The sequence below is a fragment of the Aythya marila genome, assembly GCF_965140915.1.
Source record: "Aythya marila genome assembly, chromosome: 20".
Lineage (NCBI taxonomy): Eukaryota > Metazoa > Chordata > Aves > Anseriformes > Anatidae > Aythya > Aythya marila.
The window spans coordinates 4,529,091-4,556,105 of NC_139061.1; the positions used below are offsets into that span (position 1 = coordinate 4,529,091).

The following is a 27,015-nucleotide window of genomic DNA, read 5'->3' on the forward strand; positions in this document are numbered from 1 at the left end:
ATGATCCATCAAAAAGTGTGTATGCTCTGATGGAAAAATATGCGACCTCATCTTTCAAGAGCTCTGTCCTCAAAGTTTTTGTCTACCAACTCGCACAAGGAAAAATAAATACTCTCTGGATAGAAGGCAAAAGGTAAGCCCTAATGCCATTTTATCTACTCTTCAATCTCATTCTGAAATCTTTAAACAGAACATAAAATGTAAGCACCATATGACATCTGATGCCTGAGTGACTTCAGCTCCTGTTAGTGGAATGGTCAGTATTCACTCGATGGGGTATATCATTTTGTGGAGCTTGTACTAGATGCAGCACTAGATGCAGCACTAGATTTGTATATGTTTGTGCCATAGAAGAGCATTTTCCAGACTCACTGCTCAAGCAACTTCCAAATTAAATCTGCAATTGAAACATCAATTTCTCTCTCCTATAACCTGCTCCTTTCTTTGCTGAGAAGTGTGGTCACTTGTTTGGGTCCACAAAAGAGCACAAAGCAGAAGCTTACAAATGTTTTTCTTTCTATTCTGCCACTGAAAATATATCCGCGACCTCCCGTAGCTACAATCTCATCCCATTAGCAGTGCTCCCACATTTACAAAATAAAAACACATTTTGAGGAGAAAAGTATCATTACGTGAAACAGAGGTAAGAGCTGTGCCTGTACAGGAAACCTAGCTTCTGGCAGATAAGTCAGAAGGTGGAAAAAGAGGTTATGCATTGCATTACATGGAGTTTCACTAGACCCCAAAACCCAGTCAAGCTGCACACCCCATAGAGAGGACCTAGAGGAGCACGACATTGCTTTAAATGTTACAAGAATATACGCCAAGAAGTGCCAAAGCCCTTTCCACATCTTCAGCAAGACTCATGCATAAGAGGGTCAAATTTTGGTTCTAGTTGTGTCCACCAATATTTTGCAGCAATCTGATTTTTCGTAGACACAATTAACTCACCTACTTTCATTAGAAAAACACTGTTATTACAGGAACGTGTGGTTCTTCTGAACATAGGTGCAACGGGAGAGATTTATTATGCCATCTCTGGGCATGTCCTTGCCAGGAGCCTTCTTGTTCCAGTTTTCCCACATTACTGATGTGCACTGAGTGCAGGGCTTTGCTAGAACAACAACAACAACAAAAAACCACGGGTGGGGCTGAATGTCACTTCCTTAAGTCATGCAGATGCTAAAGCTTTTTCATTTAACTATTCTGCCTTTTCTGATGAGGGCAGAGTTTGACCTCATGCCCTCAAGTTCTCTTTCTAGAAAGAGTATAAGAAATAGAAAAGAAACAGCTTGTTACTCCATGTCTGTGGGACTGTTGTGCCAACAACACTGATGCAAAAGGAAACCATTTGCATTAGTTGTTAAAACAGCAGAAGCTTGTTTTACTTTGGCTGCAATGTCCTTCTGACTCCCACGCAGGAAGTTTTCGTGCAGTATTCCACATAGGCAGAATATGTCCAATTCCTAGAAGTCCAAATACAAGAAACCGTAGCCCGTTTTAGAAGCTATGCTGATCTTGAATTATCAAAGTGAGGGATAGTTTCCTTTTAGGTGTAACCCTGGGCTACAGTTCCTGAGTTCTCTTGTATTTTCCCTATACTGGGTGGCAAAACACATCCTTCCAATGTGTCCCTCACCTTTAAAACAAGGATCATGACCAACTGGTGAACAAACAAGCCCTTATTATTATTCTGTGAACAACTTCCTACAGATATAAAGATACCTCTGAAGGGGGAAATTCTTTACTGCTGGTTTCTAATAATGCCTAGGTAAAATTTGCTATGAGAAATATAGACACTGTTCCACCGTTTCTGTTCTTTTGCACCAAAGCAAATGAGAGAAGTGGATTATGAAACTGGACACATCACCAAGACTGTGAGGGCATATGGTGTATTCGCAAGAGCTTAATATTGTTTTATTTACACTTTCAATGCAAAGGGCTGTGAAATGGAACAGAATTCTATTTACCAAATGCTCTTCCCAGTGCAGTAAGTTAGAGGATTTCTCAATTAGCACATGGAGCTTATGTATAAAAGACAAGAGGTTAAGCAACACTGCAGTGCCCAGTGGACCATCTGGTGAACATTAGGATTGTCAATAAATCACGAAAGCATCAGTTCATCAAGAAAATTCCATTTCAAACCACTGACACACACACACAAAAAGGGATGGGAAAAAACTCACAAAATTGGTATTTTCATCTTTTATAAAAACAGGAGCATTAAATAACTTTAATCTAATTTCAATTGTTTTATTGGTTCTCTTCTGATGACCACATGGCTTCACATACTGAATGCTTAGCCCTTTGTCTTGCACAGAAAAGCATAATGAAATAACTTGGTGCATCATCGCAGGAGCTCAGCTTTCATTTTAGTCTTTCTCCTCACCATGGGTGATAACGTAACAGAGGTTCTTATAGTCAAGATTACCAGAGACATCTGGAGGGAAAGCAGCAAACATCTGGTTGATCTGCCAAGTGAACAGGAGATAAGTGTTACAAACATGGGACTGTGAGACAGCAACATGTACTGCTTTTCATTTTCAACCCAGTTCAGCTCCCTGCTGGCCTGATTCGTTAACCATTATAGAATTTTTTTCCCTAGTTTCATTAAAATTGAAATAGGAACCAGGACAAAACTGGTTAACAATTCTATTAGAATCCCCAAAATTTCCCTATCAGAAAGAGCTTTCCCTAAAGTCCAGGTAAGCTCTGACTAAATATTGTATTCCAGTCTGCACTCCAGTCTGTTTCTGCCATGAACAAACTCCACTCAATCTCTTCTTTTGAAAGGAAAGTCCCTCTAAATTCCTCCCAGCGAGCAGTATCCATGTTCAATCTCACACAAACCACAAAGTCAGTACCTCATTTCAGAACTCATTTCGGATTTCAAACAAAATAACTCTCACAGAAATGGAAAACAGATCACAGTCCCCACCCAAATGCATTTGAACTCTAGTAAATTCATTGCCCAGCTCACCATAGGAAAGAACAGCAAGAGATAGGCCACGCTTACACTTGGATGGAAGTCCAAAGAATCTGTTTGACTTTGATTTAGCCATGGAGCTATTCAGAAGAGATGCTTTGAATTGTTCCTAATTGCTAGAGCTGGCATCAGCCTTCTCTCACACTGGATTTGAGCTGATTTCATGCATTTAAAGAGGGGCAAATGCATATGGCTGAGGAGTAGCTGGAGATGCATTCCTATTTTGAGTAAGGTCCTTACCTCTTCTTGACTGAACCGGTCTGCCTGTGTCATAAGCATTTCTTTGATGCTGTCCAGATAAAAATGAAATAACCTGATTAAAGGGTGATAATGGCACATGACAATTCAGATGGCAAGATCCCTCCTGAAGTCGCATGAAAGAAAATCTGTGTGACTGCATACATTAAAGCTGTTAATCCTTACACGATATTGTAAGAGATTTTCTGTGGGCACCCATCAGTGTCAATGCCTCGCTCTGCCAACTTATTTTGCTTTTGTGACATTTTATAGAGGTTTAAAATTGTTTAAGGTTATTACCCTAATTGTAATACAGCAATTTTGTATGCTTATCTTAACCTAAAATGGTAGGTTTTCTCACTTGCTGTTTAAAGTTTGGATCACTTAGCAAAACCAAAAGAAAGAATATTTTCTGTAAAATCAGAGGATGAAAGGAACAGAGCATGAAATGAGAAAGAGGACTTGAAAGAGAACTCCAACAGCTATTCCAAATCATCATCTGAGGATCCCTTTATTTGCATGTAGTCATTCCCAGAGGAGACTGTGAAACTGTGTGAGACCTGTTGTATTTCATGGTACAACATCTTGATCTGGAGTTACAGAACTGTAACAAGGAGCTTATCCCACACACAATCTGCATCTTATGCAATTACATCAAAGAGAATATTTTTGGGACAGATCCTCAGCTGATTTTACACTCTGTTTTCAAACCCATTGTGGGAAGTCAGTTGAGCGTGTAATTTTTTTTACCTAAGTGTATAGGTGAATAAAAGCCAAGAAGAACAATTACTGCTTTCAGTTCAACCCCTTTACATAAAATGTCTTTACATTTCACCCCTTTACTCACATACTGAGGGCAGTGTATGTACAATCTGTGAAAACATCCACCATTATCAACTCACTGATATCACACAATCATCCCTTCCACTTGCACTGATAATAAATAGGAGAATTCCTATATTAATTCAAAAGATTTTGCATTCACATTGCAAAGGCACAGTTGTTTGTTGTTGTTGTTATTATCAAAGGTATTTACCAAGGCTTTTTCCAGATCAGTAAAACAGATTATAGATCAGTGATGACAAATGAACAGCCTGATGTACAAAAACAAAAGCTGAAATAAGTACAGAAATCTGTTTTAGTTTGTAGATTGGAAAAAAAGGCCGCTTTTTTTTTTTTTTTTTTTTTTTTTTTGAAGAATTGGTGTGGGGAGAGTACAATAGCTCTTCTGAAGACAGCCCTGTTTTTTAAAGTGAATATTTAAAAATAACTACTTATAATAGAAATCATGCCTGCACAGGAACACTTTCATACAAGTAAAATTCACCTACTGTGGATGCAGATGTTCAGGCAAAATAGTAATGCTTCCCTTCCTGCTCCCATCCAGCATGCATCTTGAGTGAAACAAGTCACACAGATAAAAGTGTAATTTTGATGGCAAAGCTACAACTGTACTTCCTCATATCTCTAACACACATATTTTTTTCCAGTAAAAAGCTACAACAAAGACATTTGCGTAAGAGGCATATACACTTCTGAATCTCTTTTTCATTGATGTGAAGTACTCACTTGGAAGGACACAAAGGGAAAACTGAAAAAAGAAGTTTATGGGTAATGAATAAGGACCTTACCCACAAGGACAAGCATGGAAATATGCAGGCAAGTTTGGGGAAATACTCTGAACTCACAGACAGGGCTTAAGCTCTTGTATATGTTTTCCTTGCAGTACTTTCCCATGCTCTTTACTTAACAGAGCCTTTCTTCACCTCTTTCTCTCATATTGCCATTTCTGTCTTATTAGTCTGGTCATTTGTTATGTGAATGCACTTTTTGAAGGGGAATTCTCAGATGCTCTCTGGTTGGGGGAGTAGAGAGATCATTCTCATCAGCATAAATTGATTATTGGATGTATGTGCACTGGGGCAAACATCATTAGCAAATGTAAATAGGAAGTGTGATACAGGAAGGAGCTCAGTGAATAGAAGGAAGCACTTACAGCAATTTTGTCAGAAGTCACAAATAAGCTTCATCAGAAACAGGACTGAATTAAAAAGAGATCTGGGCGCGATGTGTCCTCTACTCACATGCTTAAAGTATTTAGGGGAAAAGAAAAGATCAAATATCTAATTATAATCTTCTGATGCATATCCCAGTAGGCTCTGGCACACTCACAAGGAAGAAGGACTGAGTTAAGGATCTGTGCACATTTTCCATTATTTATTTTATAGGGAAATGAACACTTGCAATTTCCAAAGCTAGAGATTATGTGTTTTTTTCTTTCTTTCTTCATGTATCTTGTTTTCTTTTTTAAAGACTATTTGTTTCTCAAACAACAACAACAACAACAACAAAGTCTTCTGGGCAAAAAAGAATATCATTTGCCTTGATGTGGGTGTTTAAATGTTATCTCTTGTCCTGCCTGACTTCAGTTCCTACTACAGAAACAAATATTTTGTTGTCTCTTTGTATTTTCAAAACATTTTTTAAATTATCTGTAAAATCTCTGGGACACTTTGTTATTCCCCTGGGATTTCCCTTCATACATTGTTTTCTCAGAAAATAAAAAATAAAACAAAACAAAACAAAACAAAACACAGGTGAGTTACAATAAGCAGTTCTCTACAGCTATGATGAGAAACATCATTAGCTCTGTCAAACTAATCTCTAAAAGTCCAGAATGCATTTAAGCTCTCTGGGTCCATTTTCCTCTGGTACAAATCTGTAAAGTTTTGTTGGCATCAGCATTAGACACAGTTGATGTTGGCCTGACTCACTTTGTCCAATGAATGGCATTTAGGACTGAATCATCTAACCTTTCCAAAAGCTATGCCAGTTTACACCAGCTGAGAATCTGACCTAAAGCATTTTCTCTTTTTGACATCATGCTATAGGAAGAAGTTTATGTGTGGTATAATGATGCAGACAAACAAAGTCTGTCATTGAACTTGGAATTAAGTTATAAACTCCTGGAGCTTCTGGAAAGGTTAGAAGACTCCATCACAGCTACCATCAGATGGACTAAGTGAGTCATTTCCAGACTAGAGGTGAAAACACGCAGAGGGAAGAGACATAAAAATCCCCAGAAGGATGTTAACTCCATGAACATAAAAAGAAGTTCTGATTAAAAGGTCAACATGGCTGGTTTTGGAGAGGAACATTCCAGGACTTTTTAATATGGAGAAATATTATTTATTAACATTAACTGTCATATTGAAAGGGCTGCATGAGCCAACATAAAAATTATTTCAAAACCTTCAAATGCCTAAATTTTGGAAGCATATGAATAGAAGTTAAACCTCAAAGACATTCACGGAATTGATTTAATGGTTTGTTCTGTAATGATCAACATTACCCTCGGGTCTAATAAGTAAACATTATGCTCTGTTGTGGTGATGAACTAAAACAATTGTCTAATGTTAGCAGTGCAGTGGGGGTGGGAACAAGGTTGACCTTTTCCATCAAGGAAAAAAAAAATGTATTTCTCTCTCATCTTTATTTTGGAGTGTGATACTGCATTCCTAATTTGCCCCAAACTCCAACTGGCTTCCAGCTTCCAAGGAATGTAGAACTGGACATAGGGTGGCAAGCTGGCAGATTTTGTATGCAGTGCATTGTTACAGATAGTGGTGGGAAATACAACATTTCATGGGTTTTGTATCATCAGAAGGTTGTATTTCATGGTTGTGATTTCACTACCGTGTGATCTGGCCTATTAGGCAACAGGCTAAACTTTATTCTGATAATGTTTGAGTCACTTTTGATGTATTATCCTGAGTGTTCTTCCCAAGCTGTTTGGACAGTGTTAACCCCAAAGAAAGCAGAAAAAATGTTAATTCTCTATTCCTCCCACTTGCTTGCTACATCCACTAGTTGCATCTCGATTTAATTAATTTGGAAGTTCTTTAGTGAACTTGGCTTTTTTTTTTTTTTTTTTGGGGGGGGGGGGGAGCATATTGCTTACCATAATAGGACTGTCATACCCACTGGGAATTAAGTGCCACTGCCACAGAAAAGCAAATTGGTAATGGAAAAATATATTGTATGTGACTTTCCTATTTTTAACTACCTTCACGAGACATTAGTAATTGCAGATACTGTCCTGGAAAACTCCATGTCAGAGGTTTGGGTAACAGGCTTAGTATTCCTTTACCTTATCACAACATTAGCAGAATTTCTTGACGCAAATACAGTTTTGTAATTCATGGTTCCCTAATAAGCTTGCTATGTGTACTATCCTTTAGAAAACTTACCTGAACTGGCTGCTACATTAATAGTACAGACCCCAAATTCACCGAGGAATTTCATTATATGCATAAATCTAGGCACATAAAGCATTTCACTGGAGCCATAGGTCAGACCTCCTCATCCACTGCCTTGATTTGGTATCATTTATCTCATTTACCTGAAGGCCTGCTTACACCATTTGGACAGTATAATAAGGATTTACATTTGTGCAATTAGCTCTTAAAGTCTTTTTACCCTGCTCTGTTGGTGTAACAAGTTATGAATACAAATTAGGTCCTCCCTCCTTATTTAAAGAATAGCTATATTGATAATAATTGTGATATTATTAATAGCATTATTTGCTTTCGCTCCCACCATATCTAGTAGAAATTTACAGCAAATTGTTGTCTAGATGCAGAATGCTCAAACAGTAAACATGTAACAAGGAAAATGTTCTTACTAAAACCATGTCCCCGAGTTAATTAAATTGATCGCTTTTTTTTTTTTTTTTTAAGGGAATAGCTTTCCCATTTTATTCAAGCTCTCTGAGAGCTAGGCACCAGACATTCATTTTAATTTTACATATGGAGTTAATCTACAAAGAGTCATGTGTTGATTTATATCCAGATCTTCAAAAAAGGCTATCTAATGGCCTACATGTGATTATATTTCCGTTGCCTCTTGCAATGTCTGAAGACAATAACATCTCTTTTTTGGTATACAAATACAATCATACAATGGTCTAGTCTTTTAACTCTGGCTTACAAAGCCTGCCAGTTTCTCTGTCTCTTAAAATCCTATGAAAAATACAGCTTTTAAGGAGTTCATTAAACTTGTACAATTACAACTACTACTACTACTATTATTATTATTATTATTATATGATTATTATTATTATAAAAGAATTTTAGGTAAACTTACTAGTCTGCCTTTATGTGGCCTTTTCCTTCTGGGTCGAAAATCTTAAAAGCATTCAGAATGGTTTCTTCTGGGTCCGTGCCTAAAATTAATGAAATATAATTTAGAAGCCAGGGTGTATTTCTGTAGCTGCCGAATACTTGCTATGTAATTGCATTCACTGAAAAACAGAGCAAAATGGAGAATTCTGCAGTTGGAGGTTTGAAGACAAAGGTTCCTTAAGTCGGCAACATTTGTCATGTCAGATAAACAATAGAGGTGAATAGTTCAATGCTCAGAAGCTTAAAAATAATAACTCATATCTATTCTATGTCTGCAGGAGAGAAAACTTCCAGGAACTGGTCTCCAATATCAGTACCCAGAGGATTAGTGGCTTTCAGAAATGAAAATATAACAAACTGTTTCCCTCACTGGCTTCCTCTAATCTTGTACTGTACGTTCCTTGTAAAAACACTTTTTGATGTTACTTGTTCTTCACTATATAGAGAAGAGGTTATTTCCCTCACTAAAGGAAACAGAGCTCGTCATAAAAATCTGAATGTCAATGGTACGCAGTGGAAACAGGATGATCAATGCAAAATGGTGATTTGCTCTTATATTCTGTAGCACGCTCCCACTTAAGAAGATCTTTATTAAGTAAGTGTTACTTATAGAAACAGGATGGTTTAAAGCACTAGACTGTTGCTCCAAGAGTTTGCTTCTGCTCTTAGATGGGCCACAAACTTTTGGTCTGACTTTAATTTCTCTGCTCCTCTACTCCCAGCAATAAAATTTTAGTAACAGTCTTATTTTTCTTCCATCCTTTATCTGCCCCATCTATTTAGACTGGGGAAAAAAAATGGGTCAGGGAATAGCTTTCACAGTGCCTTTGGCTGGGATTTTTGACTATTCTGTAGCACTGCAGATTCTGCGTATTCTTAATCACGATCAGTTTCTAGCCACAACGAAAGATACCCTATTTACTCTCTTTTTCACTATTCCTCAGTATTTCAAAACATTATGGTAGCACAATGCAAACCATTATTCATAACTTTAGGAAAACAAATTTACAAGCAGGTATATTGACCCATGAGGTTACTTGGGATGCTGAAGTGTTAAAAGTGTGATTAAAAAAGGTGATTAAACTATTGGAAGAATCCCGTTAGTATTTAAGTTTATATTCCAACATTTGACACAGAGAGAACCTGAAAGAACCCAGGCAAGGTTCTCTGCTCTAACAAGTATATACATTCTTGACACCTCCTTAGTTTTCTTTGTAATCATAAGGATTAGTACTAGTATCCTAGGAGATATAATGGTCAATACACGAAAGACTATATGGCCTCCCTCCTGTTATACACTGGCCGTGTATATTTTTCTGCCAACCTACAAGCAATGTATTCAATCTACAATGAATATATGATCAATACAATGAGGATTGGTATTTAATGACTGTTTTGATAGTCCTTTGAACAGAAACTTCTCCCAGTTCTGAGGAAAGGTCTGCATTTTAAATAGTCACCACTGTGTGGGGGATTTTTTTTTTCTCCTTACTGTGTTTTACATTTTCTACTCTGTCATATCCTTGGACTTTGGCTTTGAAGAGAAGCAATGCAGCAGGCATTCTTTATTGATTAGCTGGTAAATAAAGTGGTTTCTTTGATGTGCGGCATCTCTGTTTTCTGTACAAATTGTATTATTCTGACTCCCTGTAGAAACAGCTCCATGTGGTTGGCATTAACATAAACTGAGTTTTGTTAGCTGTTCATCTGGCATCATAATCTCCATATACAAAGCTAAAGCTCGTCCCAAAAATCCCAGCTTCCCCTTTATGACAGAAATCAATTATAGCACAACAAATTTTACTTAGAAAGCACCTTTCACCAAATTCTCTGAGTGGTACTTAGCTAATAAAGAGTGTTGCAAAATTGCCATATCCACTTCCTCTAGCCTTTTCTCCCTTTCTAATTGCACTACAAAGGCTCTTCATCCCAATTAGTTTTGATTGGGAATGTGCAGTCTTTTGGCTCTGCTTCCTTTGCATGACAAACCCAACCAGAAGGGCATGACAAGCACAGCTGTGATTTTCCCTTCACCAAATGGAAATTTAAAAAAAACTCCTCCTCTGCTAGTAGCCAACTGGAAAGCTGCAGACAACAGGGGCATGCTTTACCATTCACCTTCTTGTGCTGGCACTGGTTTTAGGCCACACAATCGGCAGGGCTGGACTCTTTGCCAGCTTGAGCAATCATAAGAGACAAGAGGAAAGATGGAGATGGAGGCATGCTCTGTGCAACCACAAGCAACACAAATAGACAGGAATGTGCAGCAGGGCACCCCATCAGAAACCCACAGAAACACCCCATCAGAAACAGAAGAGCATGGAGAAGGGCATTACGTACTTTGCCAGATGATATTCAGAATGTAAAGGTGCAGGTACCACTATGATCAAGACAGATCAATGACTGTGTAAAAAAATCTGCTCCTCAGTGTCAGTCTAGAACCTTACCGTCACCTCTTATACTTCCCACACATGCTGTATTCCTTATCAATAGTGAGTTTCTTTGAGGACTAGTTACATCAGTTCTTCCTATTAGACCTCTCTATTTTCTATTCTAAGGGTAGAAAGCCTTTCTTTGAAATTGTGGTTAGCAGTATAAAGCCAGAGGCTGTCCACAATACACTAAATGCTTTTTTTAAGAAGAGGTGATCAGATTTTTCCTTTTCTCTAATTGTTTTTGTGTGTGTGTGTGTGTGTGTTATCTTCATAATTTTTTACCCCAAGAAAAAGTAAAGAGGGAAAAGAGAATAACATAATATTAGTTGTTTTAACAGACTTCTGGAATGTGCTTGGCTAAGGCCAACTACCTTGCTCTGAAGGTCCAGGCTTTCACCTATCTCTAATTCATACAGAAGGATGACTAGAGGGTTCTCTTGGCTTCACACTCCCTATTTTGCAGTTTCCAGCCATATAAATGATATAACTAAATTACTAGCTTCCACACAGAATTTAGTACCTACGATTTCTGAACTCCCTACAGTCATTTATATATATTCCATGGCAATGGGCCAAATTCCTCTGTGTTATCATTCTAAATCCACTGAGATTAAATTAGTCCAATTTATCCATTCATTAGGAGTTATTCAGCAAAATCTTCATTCAACTTAAGCCAATAGCTTAATTACCATTGACCTCAAATGAAACCAACCCTGGGCTACAGGGTTACTACTGTAACAGAAAATGAGGGAAGACCATGCTGCTTCTTCATGGCCGTTAACTGCAAGGATAGTGCAGAGGTCATGTTCACATAATGAGTCAAAGGAGTTCAGAAAGGTTTTCACAGAAATACTGAAGATAGTTTTAAACCAGTTAACACTCGGAATAATACCAGCACAGCATGAGCGACAGACTTCAGCCTAGAACCCGCAGATGGTGAATAACTCTTCTGCACTGAGCTCCAGGCTGCCATGATTTCATTACTTTCTAGACCTCAATTTGCCACTTTCGTGTTAGCTTATGCAAGCTGAAATCACACCTTTGAATTGTCCTCTGGACTGTCTCTCAGCCTTTTCATACTTCATCTCTGTCTGCAAAAATGGAGATCACTCCTTGCCTTTAAGCATTGTTCTGTGGATACATTATTATAATTTGCAAGGTGCTGAGATATTTCAGTGCTGAGGATCTTTGACAGATACCTCTCCAATCCCCCAAAGGTACTTACCTTTCAGCTTTTCCCCAAACATAGTAAGAAAGACAGTGAAGTTAATAGGACCTGGCGCCTCCTTTACCATGTCTTCTAGCTCTTCATTCTTGACATTCAGACGACCTGCAGCAGAGATCATTTTTCATAATAAATCACAAATTGTGTTTCAAAAAATTATTCCCATTCATCTCCTCCCACTGGGGAGCTCAGGGCTCTGTGCAACTTTGCTAATAACATGGTAGAACACAACTCCAGAGTACTCCAATGTATTCTGACTTGGAATACAGAGTTGGCTCTAAGATCAAAGGGTGACTGAAGGAGTAAGAGGGATAAATGATACAGACCTGGCCAGCAGCAGACCAAAGAAGGGGCCACTTCCAAATAAATTGTTTTGCTGTTTGTTTTTGTTTTTATTACCTCAGGTGAAATACAGACCCCATTGTTATTAATATAGCAGAGTTCCAAGTGACTGAAGTGGATCCAAGGTCTCAGACTTTGCCCTCCCATATATTGAGATGCCTTTGTGCGTAGAGGGCAGATGGATGAGCTGGGTAGTCCTATCCCCTCCCCATCCTTGTGCTGGACTACTGATGAGAATTTAGAACCTGGCATCTCTACTCAAATTGAGTGGTAATTTGCTGTGACTGTACTTTATAGGCATTGAAGGGCTTCACTGAACATGAAGGATAGCAGAACTTGGCCTTAAGAAATAAATATTTCAGGGTAACAGTAGCTACAGGCCAAAGTTGGCAAACTCCTTTGTCACAATAAAGAGTTCAGGAGCTTCTGCTCTTTGCACCGACTCTGCTGCAGTCTGATTCCACCCCAGGGAGCACTAGAGATTCTTATCAAACTCTTTTTAATAAGATCCAGATGGCAAAAGCCCAAATGCCTACATCACTGTTCAAACCTCAAATGTTGCAACATGGATAGAGCTTCAGGTTTGGGCTCCGGAGCATTTTGATTTTTCTTTTTCTTGGGACAATTTTTTTTCAATCTGCTTGATGTTGTCACGATTATAAGGCACATGAAATGGACAATACCTAATCTCATGACATGCGCATTCCACCCCACATCAATGCACAACAGCACAGAACCTCACATGAAGTCTTCCTACTTTTTGTGTGGGCAGAGGAGCAGCTAGTCCATGACAAGAACGTTAATTGGTAGATATCGCATGGCTCCTAGACAATAAAGGTGCAGCTTGTGAAGCGTGGATTCAGAGGCTAATCAGAAATGCCTGGCATGGACCCCTACTTGGGTGGGCTTTTTATGAAATAGTTGCAGGGGAGGGATCAGTGCCTTTGGACAGCTGCCAGCTGCATAGCTCTGTAGCACCCGCCAGTGGGTCCCAGAGAGACCTTCATTCAGCATCTGAACAAGGCTGCTCAGGAGACTTCCCAGCTGGACCTATGTAGTCAAGATAGCGACTACCATAAAGGAGGAGGAACAAACTGAACAGGTTTCCTTTTGCCTTCTATGTATCTCATTACTTCCCTCACTGTAATTCTAACACAATTTTTCGTTATATGCTTGAAATGTAAACTGCATTTCTTTGAGGTATTTCATTATCACTACCAGCTTACCTAGGGCAGCAAATGTGTCTCTCAAGTCTGCTTTGTCAATAAAGCCGTCCCTGTTCTGATCCATGATGGTAAAAGCCTGTTGAAAGAAAAGGGGCAACGTATTGCCATTGTCACATTGCACTGCAGAGTGCTACAATCACACATACCAATACAGAGGGGTGTTATATTCATGCTGTAAAGAATATTTTACTTCCTTTGATTCTTCCATAACATGCCACATCATTGCACTTTCCTCACTTTCAACACTGTATTTTGTATTTTATACTGTATTTTGGCAAGTGACTTAATTAAACCCACCCAAACTTCTTACTAAATTAATGCTCGGTGCAGCATGTAGCTGGGCTGAAGCCAGTGCTGGCAGCTCTGCTCCAGCCATTCAGGCCTTAACCCATAAAAGCTTGAATTAGGGAGGTTTTAGTCCTTTCCCATATCTCATTCCTTTGTGCAGCCATCATATTTTGTAAAACATTTAATTACTGTAGGTATCTCTCTGCTATTGAGCAAAATTCAATTTCTTCTGGGCCTTAGAATGATCCTTCATACAGAGATAGCTCAATTTTCTGAAGCACAGAGAAATGTATGTTTCCTAGTATTATTTATTCAAAGTTTGTTTCCCTTTTCAATAAATGGTATCCTTCAGATGCGTTGACCTTAAGTACTTCTTGTTAGGCAAAATTTAACTTCTTACAGAAAAAAATCATGAACATTTGTTATCCAGCCAGCTAACTGCCTAGCTGCCCGTCTATTTACCTATTTTCATGCCTGTCTATTTGCTGCTATCACACTTTCAATGTTTCATTGATTTTGAAAGATTTTAATGACCTAAAATTCCCCTGCATGTACTCTGGGGAGTATTAGTAGGACCAGGCACATCTCTGAAGCTGGTTATCTGTCAGACATGCACATCAATAGGAGACTGTGTCTTTACAATGATCAGGAATTGTTTTTATTTCAGGATTATTACAAAAAACAACATTCTCCTTAAAATACAGCTAGTCCACTGCAGTTACAGTAACTTTCAGAGTTTTAAAATCCACTGCTCTACAGGCTGCACTTCTTTCCATGATCACATTATATCAACATATCTTCATTCAGTTTTACCTCCAGTTTCTTACAAAGCCCCACTGCTCACATTCCAGTTTGCCCATGTGATTACTTGCAGCATGCATGTTCATAACCCTTCATTTACCTGCCAAGCCATCACCTAATAAAAAATTAAGCCCAGGTCTTTATAGTTGCTTTCCTTCCTTTTTGGGGGGAGGCTTGCTTTAAACAATGATTAAGCATCCCCACAATTTGGAAGCAAAACAGAATGAAATATGAAGAGCAAAGCAGAGCCCAACGAGCTCACAGAAAGAGAGGAAGAGTTTTAGCTATGTATCTTAATGAAGGAACTTAAAATAACATAATAATGGCAATGCTGATACATTTTCTAGTGAGCTGATTGAAATCTCTAAGTAAAACTGTTCTGATAAAAAACAATTTTTTAGCCAAAATTTATTCCAAGTAGGCAGTCTTTAGACACAACATGGTCTTGGTTTTTATTGGACCACTTCACTGCCTTGTGACTTTGCCATTTTCTGCCTCCATTCTCCCAGAAATGTTCTAAGTATTAGCTTATTTAGAGTAGATAAAACCAGCATTCTGACCAATTCTTTTTAATGGTAGGTCTTCAAACAGTAGTCCTTAAAGAGAATAAAACTGGATGTTCACAGGATGCTGATAAGAGGTGGGAGAAGAGTGCTAATGAACATGTTCCCATTAACTTGGGAAAATGTTAGCGGTTTCAATTAATTTACCTGGGCCACATCTATAATACCGTGTATAGGTTTTTAGTCTCATTCACCACTGAGCTTTACCTATGGGAATCCTCATGAAAAGTAAATTTGAAATTCACATGCACAAAATGGAAGAGTGTATAACATTGGAAATTGCTTTGCAGATGTGAGTTAGTAAAAAATGAGGGGAAAAAAAAGAGTAATTAAAAGAACAAATCAGTGGAAAATGTGATGGCCTCGCAGACGTTCTAAAATGCCCACTCAAGAATAGAGCCTAAACTCATCAAGCAAATTATCTCTCTTCAATTACGCATCAGCTTTTATGCCCATTAGATTGGCCTCATCACAGGTAACTGATCAAAGAATCCAAAATGCATGATAATACCAAATTTTGGGGGAGCCAGAAGATGTTTAATTAGTTAACCTCAACGTGTTGTTTTGGTTTATGGGCATTTATGGAGAAAGTTGGCTGAGGGCTTCTTGGTATTTTTGTTTCTAGTTTGTGGGCAGTATTAGATGGGCACAGAAGAATATTTCTATTACTGTTGTAGAACAATCCACTAATTAATGCCCTGGTTCAGTACAACATCTTCATTCAGGATTACACTCAAGCACACAAGACAATTCTTATTTAAAATAGCACTTAAATTTAACTTTAAAAATGTGCTCAAATGTTTTCCTGAATTAGGGCTAAAGTGGATTAGATAATAATTTTCTTTTCTTCCTCTTTTCTTTTCTTTTTTTTTTTTTTTTTTAGTGCTCAGGAGTTTCTCAAATAAACCTAGAACTTGAAAAAGGGAGGGACAGAATGAAGGAAAGAAAGACTGAAAAAAAGAATGAAGGAAAGAACAAACACACAAGGAAAATGATATACTAGCCAAAACCACAGAGATGATTCAGAAAACAACTGTGTGTTCTATTAAAGCAGATGGAGAACTGAATAAGGATTACAAACAGAACCTATGTTATTCATTAGCAATGACAGGAGACTATAGAGAACAGCACAACAGTGACCAACCTCTTTGAACTCCTGGATCTGGGTTTGTTCAAACATAGAGAACACATTGGAACCACCTTCTATCTTCTTCTTTGCCTTTTTTGGAGCCTGTGAGACAAATAAAATCAAATATACATTACCTTGTCTGTTAAGCACCCATGAAAACAAATTCCATTTTTAACAGAAGGTAAAATATATGCAGGTAAGTAATACAAGAAGATTGTGCTTTGTGTTTTCTGGTTTGTTTTGTTTTGTTTTAATTGAATCCACAACATATATATATATATATATATACAAAAATGGGATAAAATATGCTGCTTTAGTTACAGCTGAATCTCTCACTGAGGGTTTTTGCCATTTCCGTGCTCTTGCCTGGAACCTGACAGCTCGTATAAGCAAGGACAGCTTGTCACTGTGCTGCCGTAAAAGAGGTGAGGGACCCAAAGTGTGACTCTGAATAACACAGCTGGGCCACTGCTTGTTCCTTGGGTAAGGCCACCTGTGCAAGCCCATTTGACACAGGACACTACTCCCTCTTCTGCACTGGTTTTGCAGAGCTCCATACTATGGGAGGAGTGATGTAAGCTTGTAGCCTCCCGTGGAGATTTAAGATGAATTCCCAACCTGCTGTTCTGAAGGAATACAAGCAGTTCAAGTAAGTCCCCATATGAACTCCTTCCCAGTTCCCATGTGGGGACGGGCAGCCAGACTCAAAATTAAGCCCTGCATGAAGGCTCACCTCAGGGACTATAAAGGGAAATGATATCGATTCTAACTGACAGAAAAGTTTAGGAGTCTGCTCTGTCTAGACCAACACTGAACAAATTCTTCCTATGTAGGAACGCCTTCTGCACTTGGAGAAGTGATCATTCCTGATCATTGTCTACACTTGCACCAACCTACAATGCTGCACTACATTGCCTTACTAGCCCATACAATTATACTACTCTAGATAGTTATCATCAATAAAAGGTAGGGCTTGCTTTTATCGCTGTTCTATAGACAGGAGACTGAGACACAGAAAGACTGGGGAGCCCTACAACGTTATCAAAGAATCTAATGCTCGCTAAAAATCAGTCAGAACTAGACATCATTATGTATCTTTGAAAAAGGGCCCAACCAGCTTGCCTAAGACAATACAGTTTTTGTTTTGCAGTGAAGAATAAAACCTGTGATTCCTACGGATTACAGAAATGTTTTAACCACAGCATTATCCTTACTTGGGGCAAGATAATGAACTACCCTGCCTTTTGAATTCCCTTCCAGATGGATTATTCTTTTCTTTATCATTCCTACTTTTAAACTTCATCATCATAGTCCCACCTGGTTCTCTTGTCACGGAAAATTAGTCTTACTTAGTTTGGGCTATTCTGCATGAAACAGAAGGGAACTTCTACTGTCTCCTTTCATCAAAATAAAAAAGCCTCTGAAAGTTCAAATTCAATACTGATTTCAAATATCCTGAGGAGCACAGCAGCTCAAGGAAATATTCCCACTTGACTCTGTTTGAAGTATACATTGTCTGATCAATTTAATTTGCCAGGCAGATTTCCTCACTCAGCCATCCTGCTTTAGATCCCAGGTTGAAAATTAGGGCTATGGTAGACATTCACCCACAAGTCCATACTCCAGACCTGTCAATCTTTAATCAGCTAATGCAAAGCAGTAAAATCTGGAATAGGAATGGAAATGGAAATGGGAAAAAAAAAAAAAAAAAGCGTTTGTAGTGAGGATAAAAATAAGGATAGAATGCCACCACAGACATGGGAAGGAAAAAAAAAAAAAAAAAAAAAAAAAAAAAAAAAAAAAAAGTGGATAAGTGGAATATTTAATGAACATAGAAATATTGATTTTGGAATAAACAGATTCCCTCCTCCTCCCACACATGAAATAAGTGTTATTCTGAGCAGCAATGGGCAATCATCCACATAACGTGAGGTGCCTAGTGGAGGTTTTCAGCACTTCCAGATTGACTGGAAATATTAAGGACAATCCTAAGTATTTACAATGTATTTGTTCCCCGAGGTAAAAAGAAAGCAGATGTTACCCAGTGAAATGTATTGCAAGCTGTCTGGGGGAACTGACCACATGGCACAAGGCTGGCCCCAGCCTTTACAGATGGGGTGGTAAAACCACTTCTCCTGTGGTCATGTAGCTGGTCTTTATGAAGACAAAACATGCTGCACCATTCTCAGGCTCTGCTCTGCTGTGACCAAATACAGCATCCAGCACGACAAACTCCCCGTGACAGCAAGCAACCTGCATCTTTTTAAACTAGCGCCGTGATGAAGGACAGTGGACTGCAGCTCCAGGTTTTGTTAACTTGAAAGGCCAAACGCTGGTAATACGTCCATTATTCCTCAGCTTAGTGGGTTCTCTCTGCTGTACGGCTTTAAGTAAGTATTGTGGCTGTAAGAAAGGCTCAGACAAACCCAAAAGCTGTGGCTCATTATCTATTAGAAACAGACTGTCAAAAACAAACAAAAAAAAAAAACACCCCAAAACTTTTCTAAATGACTGAAGTCCTATTCAAGGCAAAAGAGATTGAAGATTATTTATCCAGAGGACAATCACCATACCCAGCGAAATTCATCCCAGCACAATATTTGTTCGTTGCTTCTCTCTGGTTAGTCATCTCCAGGGATGATAAAGGAGACCAGTGCCCATGTGGCTTGATCTATCTTTAGTTTTTCTGTTGAAGCTCTGGGCGTGGATCCTATTTATGATCTACTCACTTGTGGAATGGGGCTGAGACCACCAGTACATTTCAGAGGGGCCAACAAACAGCTGTCAAATGGGAATGGCTTTCCATCACTGGTTTCGAGCTAAGTATTTTGGTATCTTGGTTTATCAGTCTTCTACCTTTTTCCATATGCAGTGTTGGGAATGTAATTTATCTGCTCTAAAACCTTGGGAGTTCATAATCACAGAAAGAAACTGCAACTTGGTTTTGAATGACTGGTGAAGGTGCCATGAAGAGGAAGGTTGAGAGAGAAGGAGGTGGTGCAGGCACAGAGAAGAGTGCGTTGCCACTGCTGCTCTGGTGGATCAAACTACAAACAGCTCTAGGAGCATGGAAATAGGACTGTGCTGCTGCCTGACAACTCCAGACACTCCAGAAAATTTTAATGAATAGAACCAGGATTCTGAGCCTGGAGTATCTCTTAAATAATTATATGGCAAAAAGGGCAACACAGAACTGAGCAAACATGGTTTCTAAACTGTCAAGGATTTAGCAGGTGACCTACAGAGGAGCAAGTGGGTGACTGATGCATGATTGCTGTCTGCCTTGATTTCCCCATTTGTAAAATGCAAAGTGTACTGAGCGGCACTTTGTGATGATAGCTGCTCTATCTTTGCAACATGTGCTTTGAGACTGACATACAAAATGTGCCAGATGAGAAACTGAAGAGCTGAGGGTCCCCTGGGCTCAGATTCCAAGGCCTCAATAGCACAGCAGTGGGAAGAATGTTGCAACAACTGAACAAGCCTATTAATATTCCTGCCTGAGTGTATTAATCATTCCATTGTGAAGAAAACAACACTTCACTTCAGAAGAGAAACCGCAGGCTTGTCGCATATCACTCATTTGTCTTACTAATGTTAGCACTCTCTCAATTAGCCTGGATATTAAAGGGTCTTTTTTTTTTTTTTCTAATGTTTAGGGTTTTTTTTAGAAACCTTAAATGAAAAATGGAGCCATACCAAAATTTGGTCCCAAGAAAACTCTGTTTAACCAGACACTGGCTCTGAGTTGAGTTTCCTTCAGTGAGGTTCTTTACATTTCTCCTGTCTGGAGTGCTGGGGAGCTGGGCAGAACAAGGACAGTGCAGTGACATGGGCACGCAGAAAAAAGGAGCACACACTGCCTTTGCCTCTGTGGATAGAAGAGTACGGATTCATTTTCTATATGTAGCTGGGAGGCAAGGGTTATGTTCAAGTGCATCAGAGTGAAGAAATCTCTTGATTTCAGGGTAACCTACAAAGAGAAGCTGGCAGAGAATCACTTATGTCTCTATATGGAAAGGAGGAAAGAGCTGAAAATACTTGGTTCTCACTTCAGAACATGAGGCCTTGTTTACCCCGATATATTCACAAAAGGCTGGAGCTGCAGTAAGTTCACAACACCAGAGATACAAGGGAAGAGACACTGAATTACTGCAGAATTTTACCATCGCTACCCCTTGTGACCTCTGAGGAGGTCAGCTCCTTGTTTCGACCACCATGCCCTCAAAAACTCAGAAAATACTCTAAATAACTAAAGATGATATGGTTCATAGTCCAGACAGACAAAGTTAAAAAAAACAAACAAACAAAAAAAACAACAGGCAGAAACATTTCCATGCTCAGCAACTTACTGTGTTATTGTCTTCTTCTCTCTCCCCCCCCCCCCAATGTTTTGTTTTGTTTTGTTTTGTTTTGTTTTCCCAAAGAAGACACCAACCCTTTCCACTGGTGGATAAGCAAGACTCTTGAGAGGGAGTTCTTCAGAGAAAACCAGCAGCTCTCTATTAAGAGCCTGATTCTGTTGTCTTGTACCTTTATGGGCTCATTCAGCCCAGGGCAAACTAGACTTAAAATATTAACAGCTTTAAATTGCATTGTTTCTCATTTTATACTTCCTTCCTTGGCAACTACGTCCGTGACTACAGAAAAGACAGACTCATCCATCATCTCGCTCAGATTGCGTCCCCCACTGTGATCCACAGTATGATGTTAACTCCGAGTTACTATTACTTTTTCATCCATCATGCTCTCTCCTTAGTTTTCATCTGCTCTGGAATCTCAGTACTGACATTTCCTGTCTTTGAATTTTGGTTATCATTGAATCCAGCTTCCCAATCAAAAGTTACATCTTAAACCCATCCAAAGGATTTTTGCAGCACTGGACAGGATTGTTGTCATTATTGTCACACCAGTTTGCTCTGCTGCAATAATTCACATTGCATCTGCACCAAATCCCCAGCTATGGCAAAGACACTTTATTATTATTATTATTATTATTATTATTATTATTATTATTATTATTATTACTTTTTTTTTGTATGGTTTAGGTCCTTTTCATGGCAGGTGAGCATCGTATGGGCAGCCCAAGTACATGCCTTTCAGGGAACAGTCTAGAGGAATAAGCAACATAAACTGCTCTAAGGGCACAATTTGCATTTCAAACAGGCAACAGCCTCAGATCATTCAAATAAAAACCCACGTTATCAGAACTGAGAAACACAAGATCTTTTTATTGCCTACTCCGCACTGGCAGACAGAGCCCTCCCTTCTCATCCTCACTCCATTGTGTATGTAGTCCCGGCCTCCCACACACCCACACAGACACACACACCTTTGATCCCTGCTAGATACAAAAATCTGTTGGACTGCATCCTCCCGGCTTCACGCTCCTGCACACTGGAGCATTCTCCTTTGCCCCACATAAAACCCCTTTCCAATCAGTCTCCTTTTTCCCCTTGCATATATACACAGCGAGGACGTGGCGTGTCCCAAAGCTTCTCTGTGAGCAGCAGATAACCTCTCCAGCCGCAGACTGCTCAACCTCTGCGACCCAGAGTTCACCAACCGCTTTCCCCACCCTACCAATTTTTCTTTGGCATACACATATCCTCCTCCTGCGTGTAAACAGATAGTAGTCCCTCCCCACCACGCTCCCCTGCACACAGACGTGCACACACAGGAGCGTGCATGTGCAGATGCGTGCGCACACACTTCAGCAGCTAAACAACAGGCCACATTTCCAGCTAGTGAAATCAGCATTGCTTCGCTGAGGTCAGTGCTTGTTTCAGTACAGGTGGTACGTTCCAGACAGCAGAGCAGGCTGCAAAACACACTTGATCAGAACGCAATCTATTTTTGGGTACTCGGTTCCCTTCGGCATACAGAATTTGCTGCAAGGTGTCACTTGAACTGAATAAACACCAGAATGTTTCAGGAATATGAAAAACCCTTCCCTCTCCCTCCTTTCCCTCCATCAGCGCAGTGCATGTGGAGACATTACAGGCTCGACTTCACTGAAATTCCCTGGAATTAGCAGAGAGCAATAGACAGTTCTCAGAACTCCATTCCATAACACTTGTGTGGTCTGCTCTTGTTAGAAATTATCTCCCTGAACCCTGCCTCTCTCATTCTCATCAGCCCTGTATGTCAGAGCCTAGTAGCACTGGCTGACTTGTAATTATTTTTTACTATGCTGCTTTGTCTGCACTAATCCTTTGAAAGTAGCTTTACTGCACATCTGAAATATTATGATGCTATAAAACCTCTGTAATATTTATAAATCCCTTAAGACATCATAAAGAGAGAAAAAAACCTCCCCACAGAGTTCATCTAGCATAATTACATATACATTTCCCTCTGATTAATAAAAAATGATCACTTCCTTATGTAAAGATATTCTTCAGCTTTCTTTCATTAAGGCTATTTTTTTCTTTCCATGTTAAATCTGTTTCATGTGTCCCTGTATAGTAAGGTACCTCAGAAGATATTTTCCCAAAACAAAAGGCACAATGAAAGGAACCATCACAGAGAATCATCAGTTGAACTGGGAGTGAGGAAACAGCATAGTCTTTCACTGCATTTTGACATCTTCCAACTCCAGCAATTTCACCACAGAATGTCCTGAAATATCTTAAAACATCAAGCAGCACGGTGTGTCGTTTCACTGAACAGGAGGGAAGAGAACTGGTAAATAGTCAAAAAGAAAAATAAAGGAAGAAAAAGAAGGGAAAAAAGACCCAGCACTTGCCCACCCTCACCACAAAGCGGCTGGCATAGACTTTACCAAAGCTGATTAAAAGGAAACCTATAAATCCACAACTGAAGAAGAAGAAACTGTCTACTTCTGAAACGGTGGTAAAGAACATGATGAGTGACTGGCATGGGGAGCGTGCAACCATTTACACTGGGATTGCACAAACTGCACTTGGATCCTAGTTTTGTGTGTGTATTTTAGAAATGACTTTGAACATGGTGTTATCCTGCTCAGAACAGCACTTGGATCACATTTGTCACCTGTTTAAATAGGATCAGGTTTGAACTAAGCTTTGAGAAAGCTTTTCATATACAGCTCCTTCTCCAGTGTTCTCCAAAATCAAATACTCTATGGCCTGAAGGAGCCACTGAGCAGCACTACTCTGAGACAACCTGAAAAGGACCTGCAAAAAGAAGAAAAATAAGAGAAAATCACCTTTTTTTTTTTTTTTTTTTAATATTGTAGTCGTTCGTCTGAATTTGCAAAAGACAAAGATTGAGCCCAGTCTACCTGCTGTCCCTTAGGCAGGAATTTTTTGCTCCTCGGAATCACATCAAATGCACCTTTGGTGCAGAGGTGACTGCTTGAGTCCGAGATAAAAGCCATCAGTGAGCTAAGTAAAGATAAGACAAAGAAATCTCCGCAGTACTTCCTATTTCTCCCCTGTCTCAAGAGCAATACAATTAAAATTATAGAGATATCCCTCTCTCTTACTCCCCATCACGCTGTAGCAAACCTTAGCACTAATTAACACCAGCCATGCCAATCACTGCTTGCCCTAGTGAATTAGTCTTGGAAAGAGATGCACAAACTCTACCCTTTAGCAAGTGCCTCTGTGTTCCCTACCTTACTCGTTTGTTAAACATTCGCAGAAAAGTCTTCGGAAGTTCACAGATCACTATTGGATGTACCTTCATTGTGGATGTGGTACTAAGAGTGAGATTTCACGGAGTCCAGTGTGATCATTACTGCTGTGTTAGAATTGCTACGGCCAGAAAGAAATACAGACTGCTAAAATGACAGACATGGAAAGAATAAAACCTACCATGTTGCTGCTGCTCCTTCCGTTCCTTCTCTGCCAACTAGTCAGCCAGCAAACACAATGCCAATTGTCTCTTTATATAGTCTCACCAAGGAACAAAAATATGCCTGCTCCAAGTTTAGACAATAGATGTAAGATTGGAAAAGTGCAGTAATTGGATCCCAATACCATTCCAAGCATCTGTTCCATGCACGGCTTTAGCTTTCACAGAAATAATGCAGCAGATAAGTAGAGTAGGCAGTTGGGATACACTTGTACAGCGCTTACAATAAGCTACAGCTGAAGGGACTTTCCCGTGTACTTCTAAATAATGAGCACAGGGCAAGCACTGAAAAGATCTTAAGTGGACATGGCATCCTGAAAAAGTAGAAAGAAAAATGCACTCCTTGAGAAAATGCAGAAGAAACTAGCATTAAACCCCAGGCACTAAGATACCCCGTTCCTCCAGAGCATGCTGCACGAATTCAGAGCTCAAGAAAAAATGACTGAGGTTCTGTATAGGTGCGGCTGGAACTGGGAGGCATGCTGGAAAGCACGGCTCTGCAGGTGCCAATAAAGAGAGGCAGATCAAGCCTTTTTTCCCTGGATCTCTCATGCAGTCCAAAAGTTCAGGGTCTAGATCTTAAGCTACTACTGCAAACTGATGGACAGTTGTGGACTTCAAAGCATGAAAAGAAGTTATGTAGCAATGCATATGGAGTTGTGAGCAGGAGAAAACAGAAGGCAGCAGAGGAAACACAAGAGCTGTGTCTCCCAGGGAATGCTCGTGGCCATTAATGCACACGCATTCCATCTGATTCATTAATCCTGTTTGATTTATATTTGATTTCTGGATAACAATGGGCCAGAACACTAACCGGTACAAACTGGTATAATCCCTCAGAAGTGAAATCATATTTCCTAAGGTTTAATATGTGTCTGTGAGAGTATCTAAACAGGACAACTGGTCCATTAGAAACAGCAGCAACACCAGGTATTTCAGGATCTGAAATACATGTCTGCATCAGTCACACTGACCTTGATTCAGGAAAGTTGTTAACCAATTAACTGAACTTTGAGACAGACATCCGTTTAAGTATCTAGCTGAACAAAGACCTTGTTCTTTCCCCAGGTCCAGCCCCTTGCAGTGCTGTCATCTCTAATCTTAGATTTGACTGCATGCTCTTCAGGGCAACGACTGTTTTAGCTGTTGTGAAGTACCTCGAACACCTACAGGGATAACTAAGTAATAAATAAGCATAACACAATTCCTCTGGCTTTAGCAAAATTGTCTTGGATGCAAGTTGGAAGTTAGCCTCGTGTTCGTTGTTCTGACTTCAGTGGCAGTATACCATTACCTCGTGTAATGCAGCATAAAAATAAACCCCGTGGTCCACTTGCCTGCAACTGCCCAATTGATAGTTATGTCTGTATTTTAGATTGAGTTTGCTAATCGGAAAAACTAAGAGGGAATTTTGGGGAAAATCTTAGGGAATTTGATGGGTTTTGTGTGGGCAGGAAAAGACCCACCATGTTCACTTGTTTAGGTGCTGATCCGGGCTTGTACTTAACTTTAAGGAAGAAATAGACCTGCTGAAATCAATCTAATAGCTCACGTACTTACATTTTATAATATGGTTTCATCTTCTGCAGGATCAGTGCTGTAATTCTAACAAGACAGCCAAATGAGCAGCAGCTTTGTCATTGAGTTCACTGGGCCCAGGACTCCATCCTGTGAATTTTGTGTCCTTTTTTGGAAGAACACTTGTCTTTTCATCCATCCATTTCATGAGTTTGTTCTAACAGCTCTGTTAACAGATGCTTTGTACTGTTTCCTTGGGAGTTTTGCTTTCTCTTATCTAGTATATCATCAATCATCATTATTGTCATCAATTTTCTCCTTAGTTTCTAGCTTGATCTGCAGGCATTTTCCAATAGTGCATGTATTTTCTACATTGATCTTTGTCTTTTCACAGAATTTCTATATTAAACGAATTCTTCCAAGCTGTTTTTAAATGACATGACATGTTAGGATAAAACCCACACAATACTGTGTATTTGTGATGCACGTGTACTGAGAGACCAGAACCCTCTCTGCTTAGTCTATAAAACAAATCCACAGAGGAATTAAGGGAGACATACATCTTGGCTTTAAAGGTCTGCTTGCTTCTGAAACTGCCTCCAAATTATAGAAAGGCTCCAGACTGGAAAGGGGAGGGAGAGAAGGGGGGAATAACATAAGGACTGAAAAAGAAAGGCTTGAATTTAATTGCCCTAAAAATTTCAATCATTCAATCTGGTAATTAGAGAGCTGGCTGATTCAGAAGGCAATTTCATCTGAAAAAAAAAAAAAAAGGAAAAAAAAAAAAAAAAAGAATCCAACAAGATAATTGATGCTAAGTGAATATTTTACCTGAAATATTAAATACCAAACTTAAGTCTGCCTCCAGGGCCCTTTCTGCTACCCCTTTTTGATCTGTCTTTCTACTTCTTTGTATTTTCCTCTCACATGACTCAACAGAACAGGACACTCCTTTAGAAAATCAGATTGTCACAGGGACAGGTTTATTTGAACTCTGTGTGCTGTGAAGGAGACAACATAATGATTTATTAGTAAAGAAAATAATAATAGGAAGTCTCCTGAGACCCAGCCTGGCTGCAAATCTCAGTGAGATTTTACAGTGTTGAGTCCCTGTGTCTCTCTGGCCGTAAGCAAGGTTCGATGTCCTACCAAGGGCAACAGCTTTCTTTACAAATTTAACAAGGAAAGGCTAACAGCTTTCTTTGTGATCTTAATGATACTTGCCAGAATGTTTCATGTTTAA

General features: G+C 39.4%; 1 protein-coding gene across 2 annotated transcripts; it reads right to left on the reverse strand.

Moving 5' to 3' along the window:
• Positions 1-1,905: 1,905 nt before the first annotated feature.
• On the reverse strand, positions 1,906-25,895 carry MYL10 (myosin light chain 10). 2 transcript variants are annotated; one of them, XM_082776020.1, is made up of 7 exons: positions 25,815-25,895; positions 16,431-16,517; positions 13,635-13,710; positions 12,067-12,171; positions 8,369-8,447; positions 3,227-3,275; positions 1,906-2,471 (listed from the first exon to the last, which is right to left on the reverse strand). In XM_082776020.1, exons 2-7 carry the CDS (start codon positions 16,464-16,466, stop codon positions 2,373-2,375), a joined length of 444 nt encoding a protein of 147 aa, XP_082632146.1. In that variant the 5' UTR covers positions 16,467-16,517; positions 25,815-25,895; the 3' UTR covers positions 1,906-2,372. The 2 variants fall into 2 exon arrangements, with proteins under 2 accessions (XP_082632146.1, XP_082632145.1); XM_082776019.1 differs by lacking the exon at positions 25,815-25,895 and adding an exon at positions 24,215-24,308.
• Positions 25,896-27,015: the final 1,120 nt, after the last annotated feature.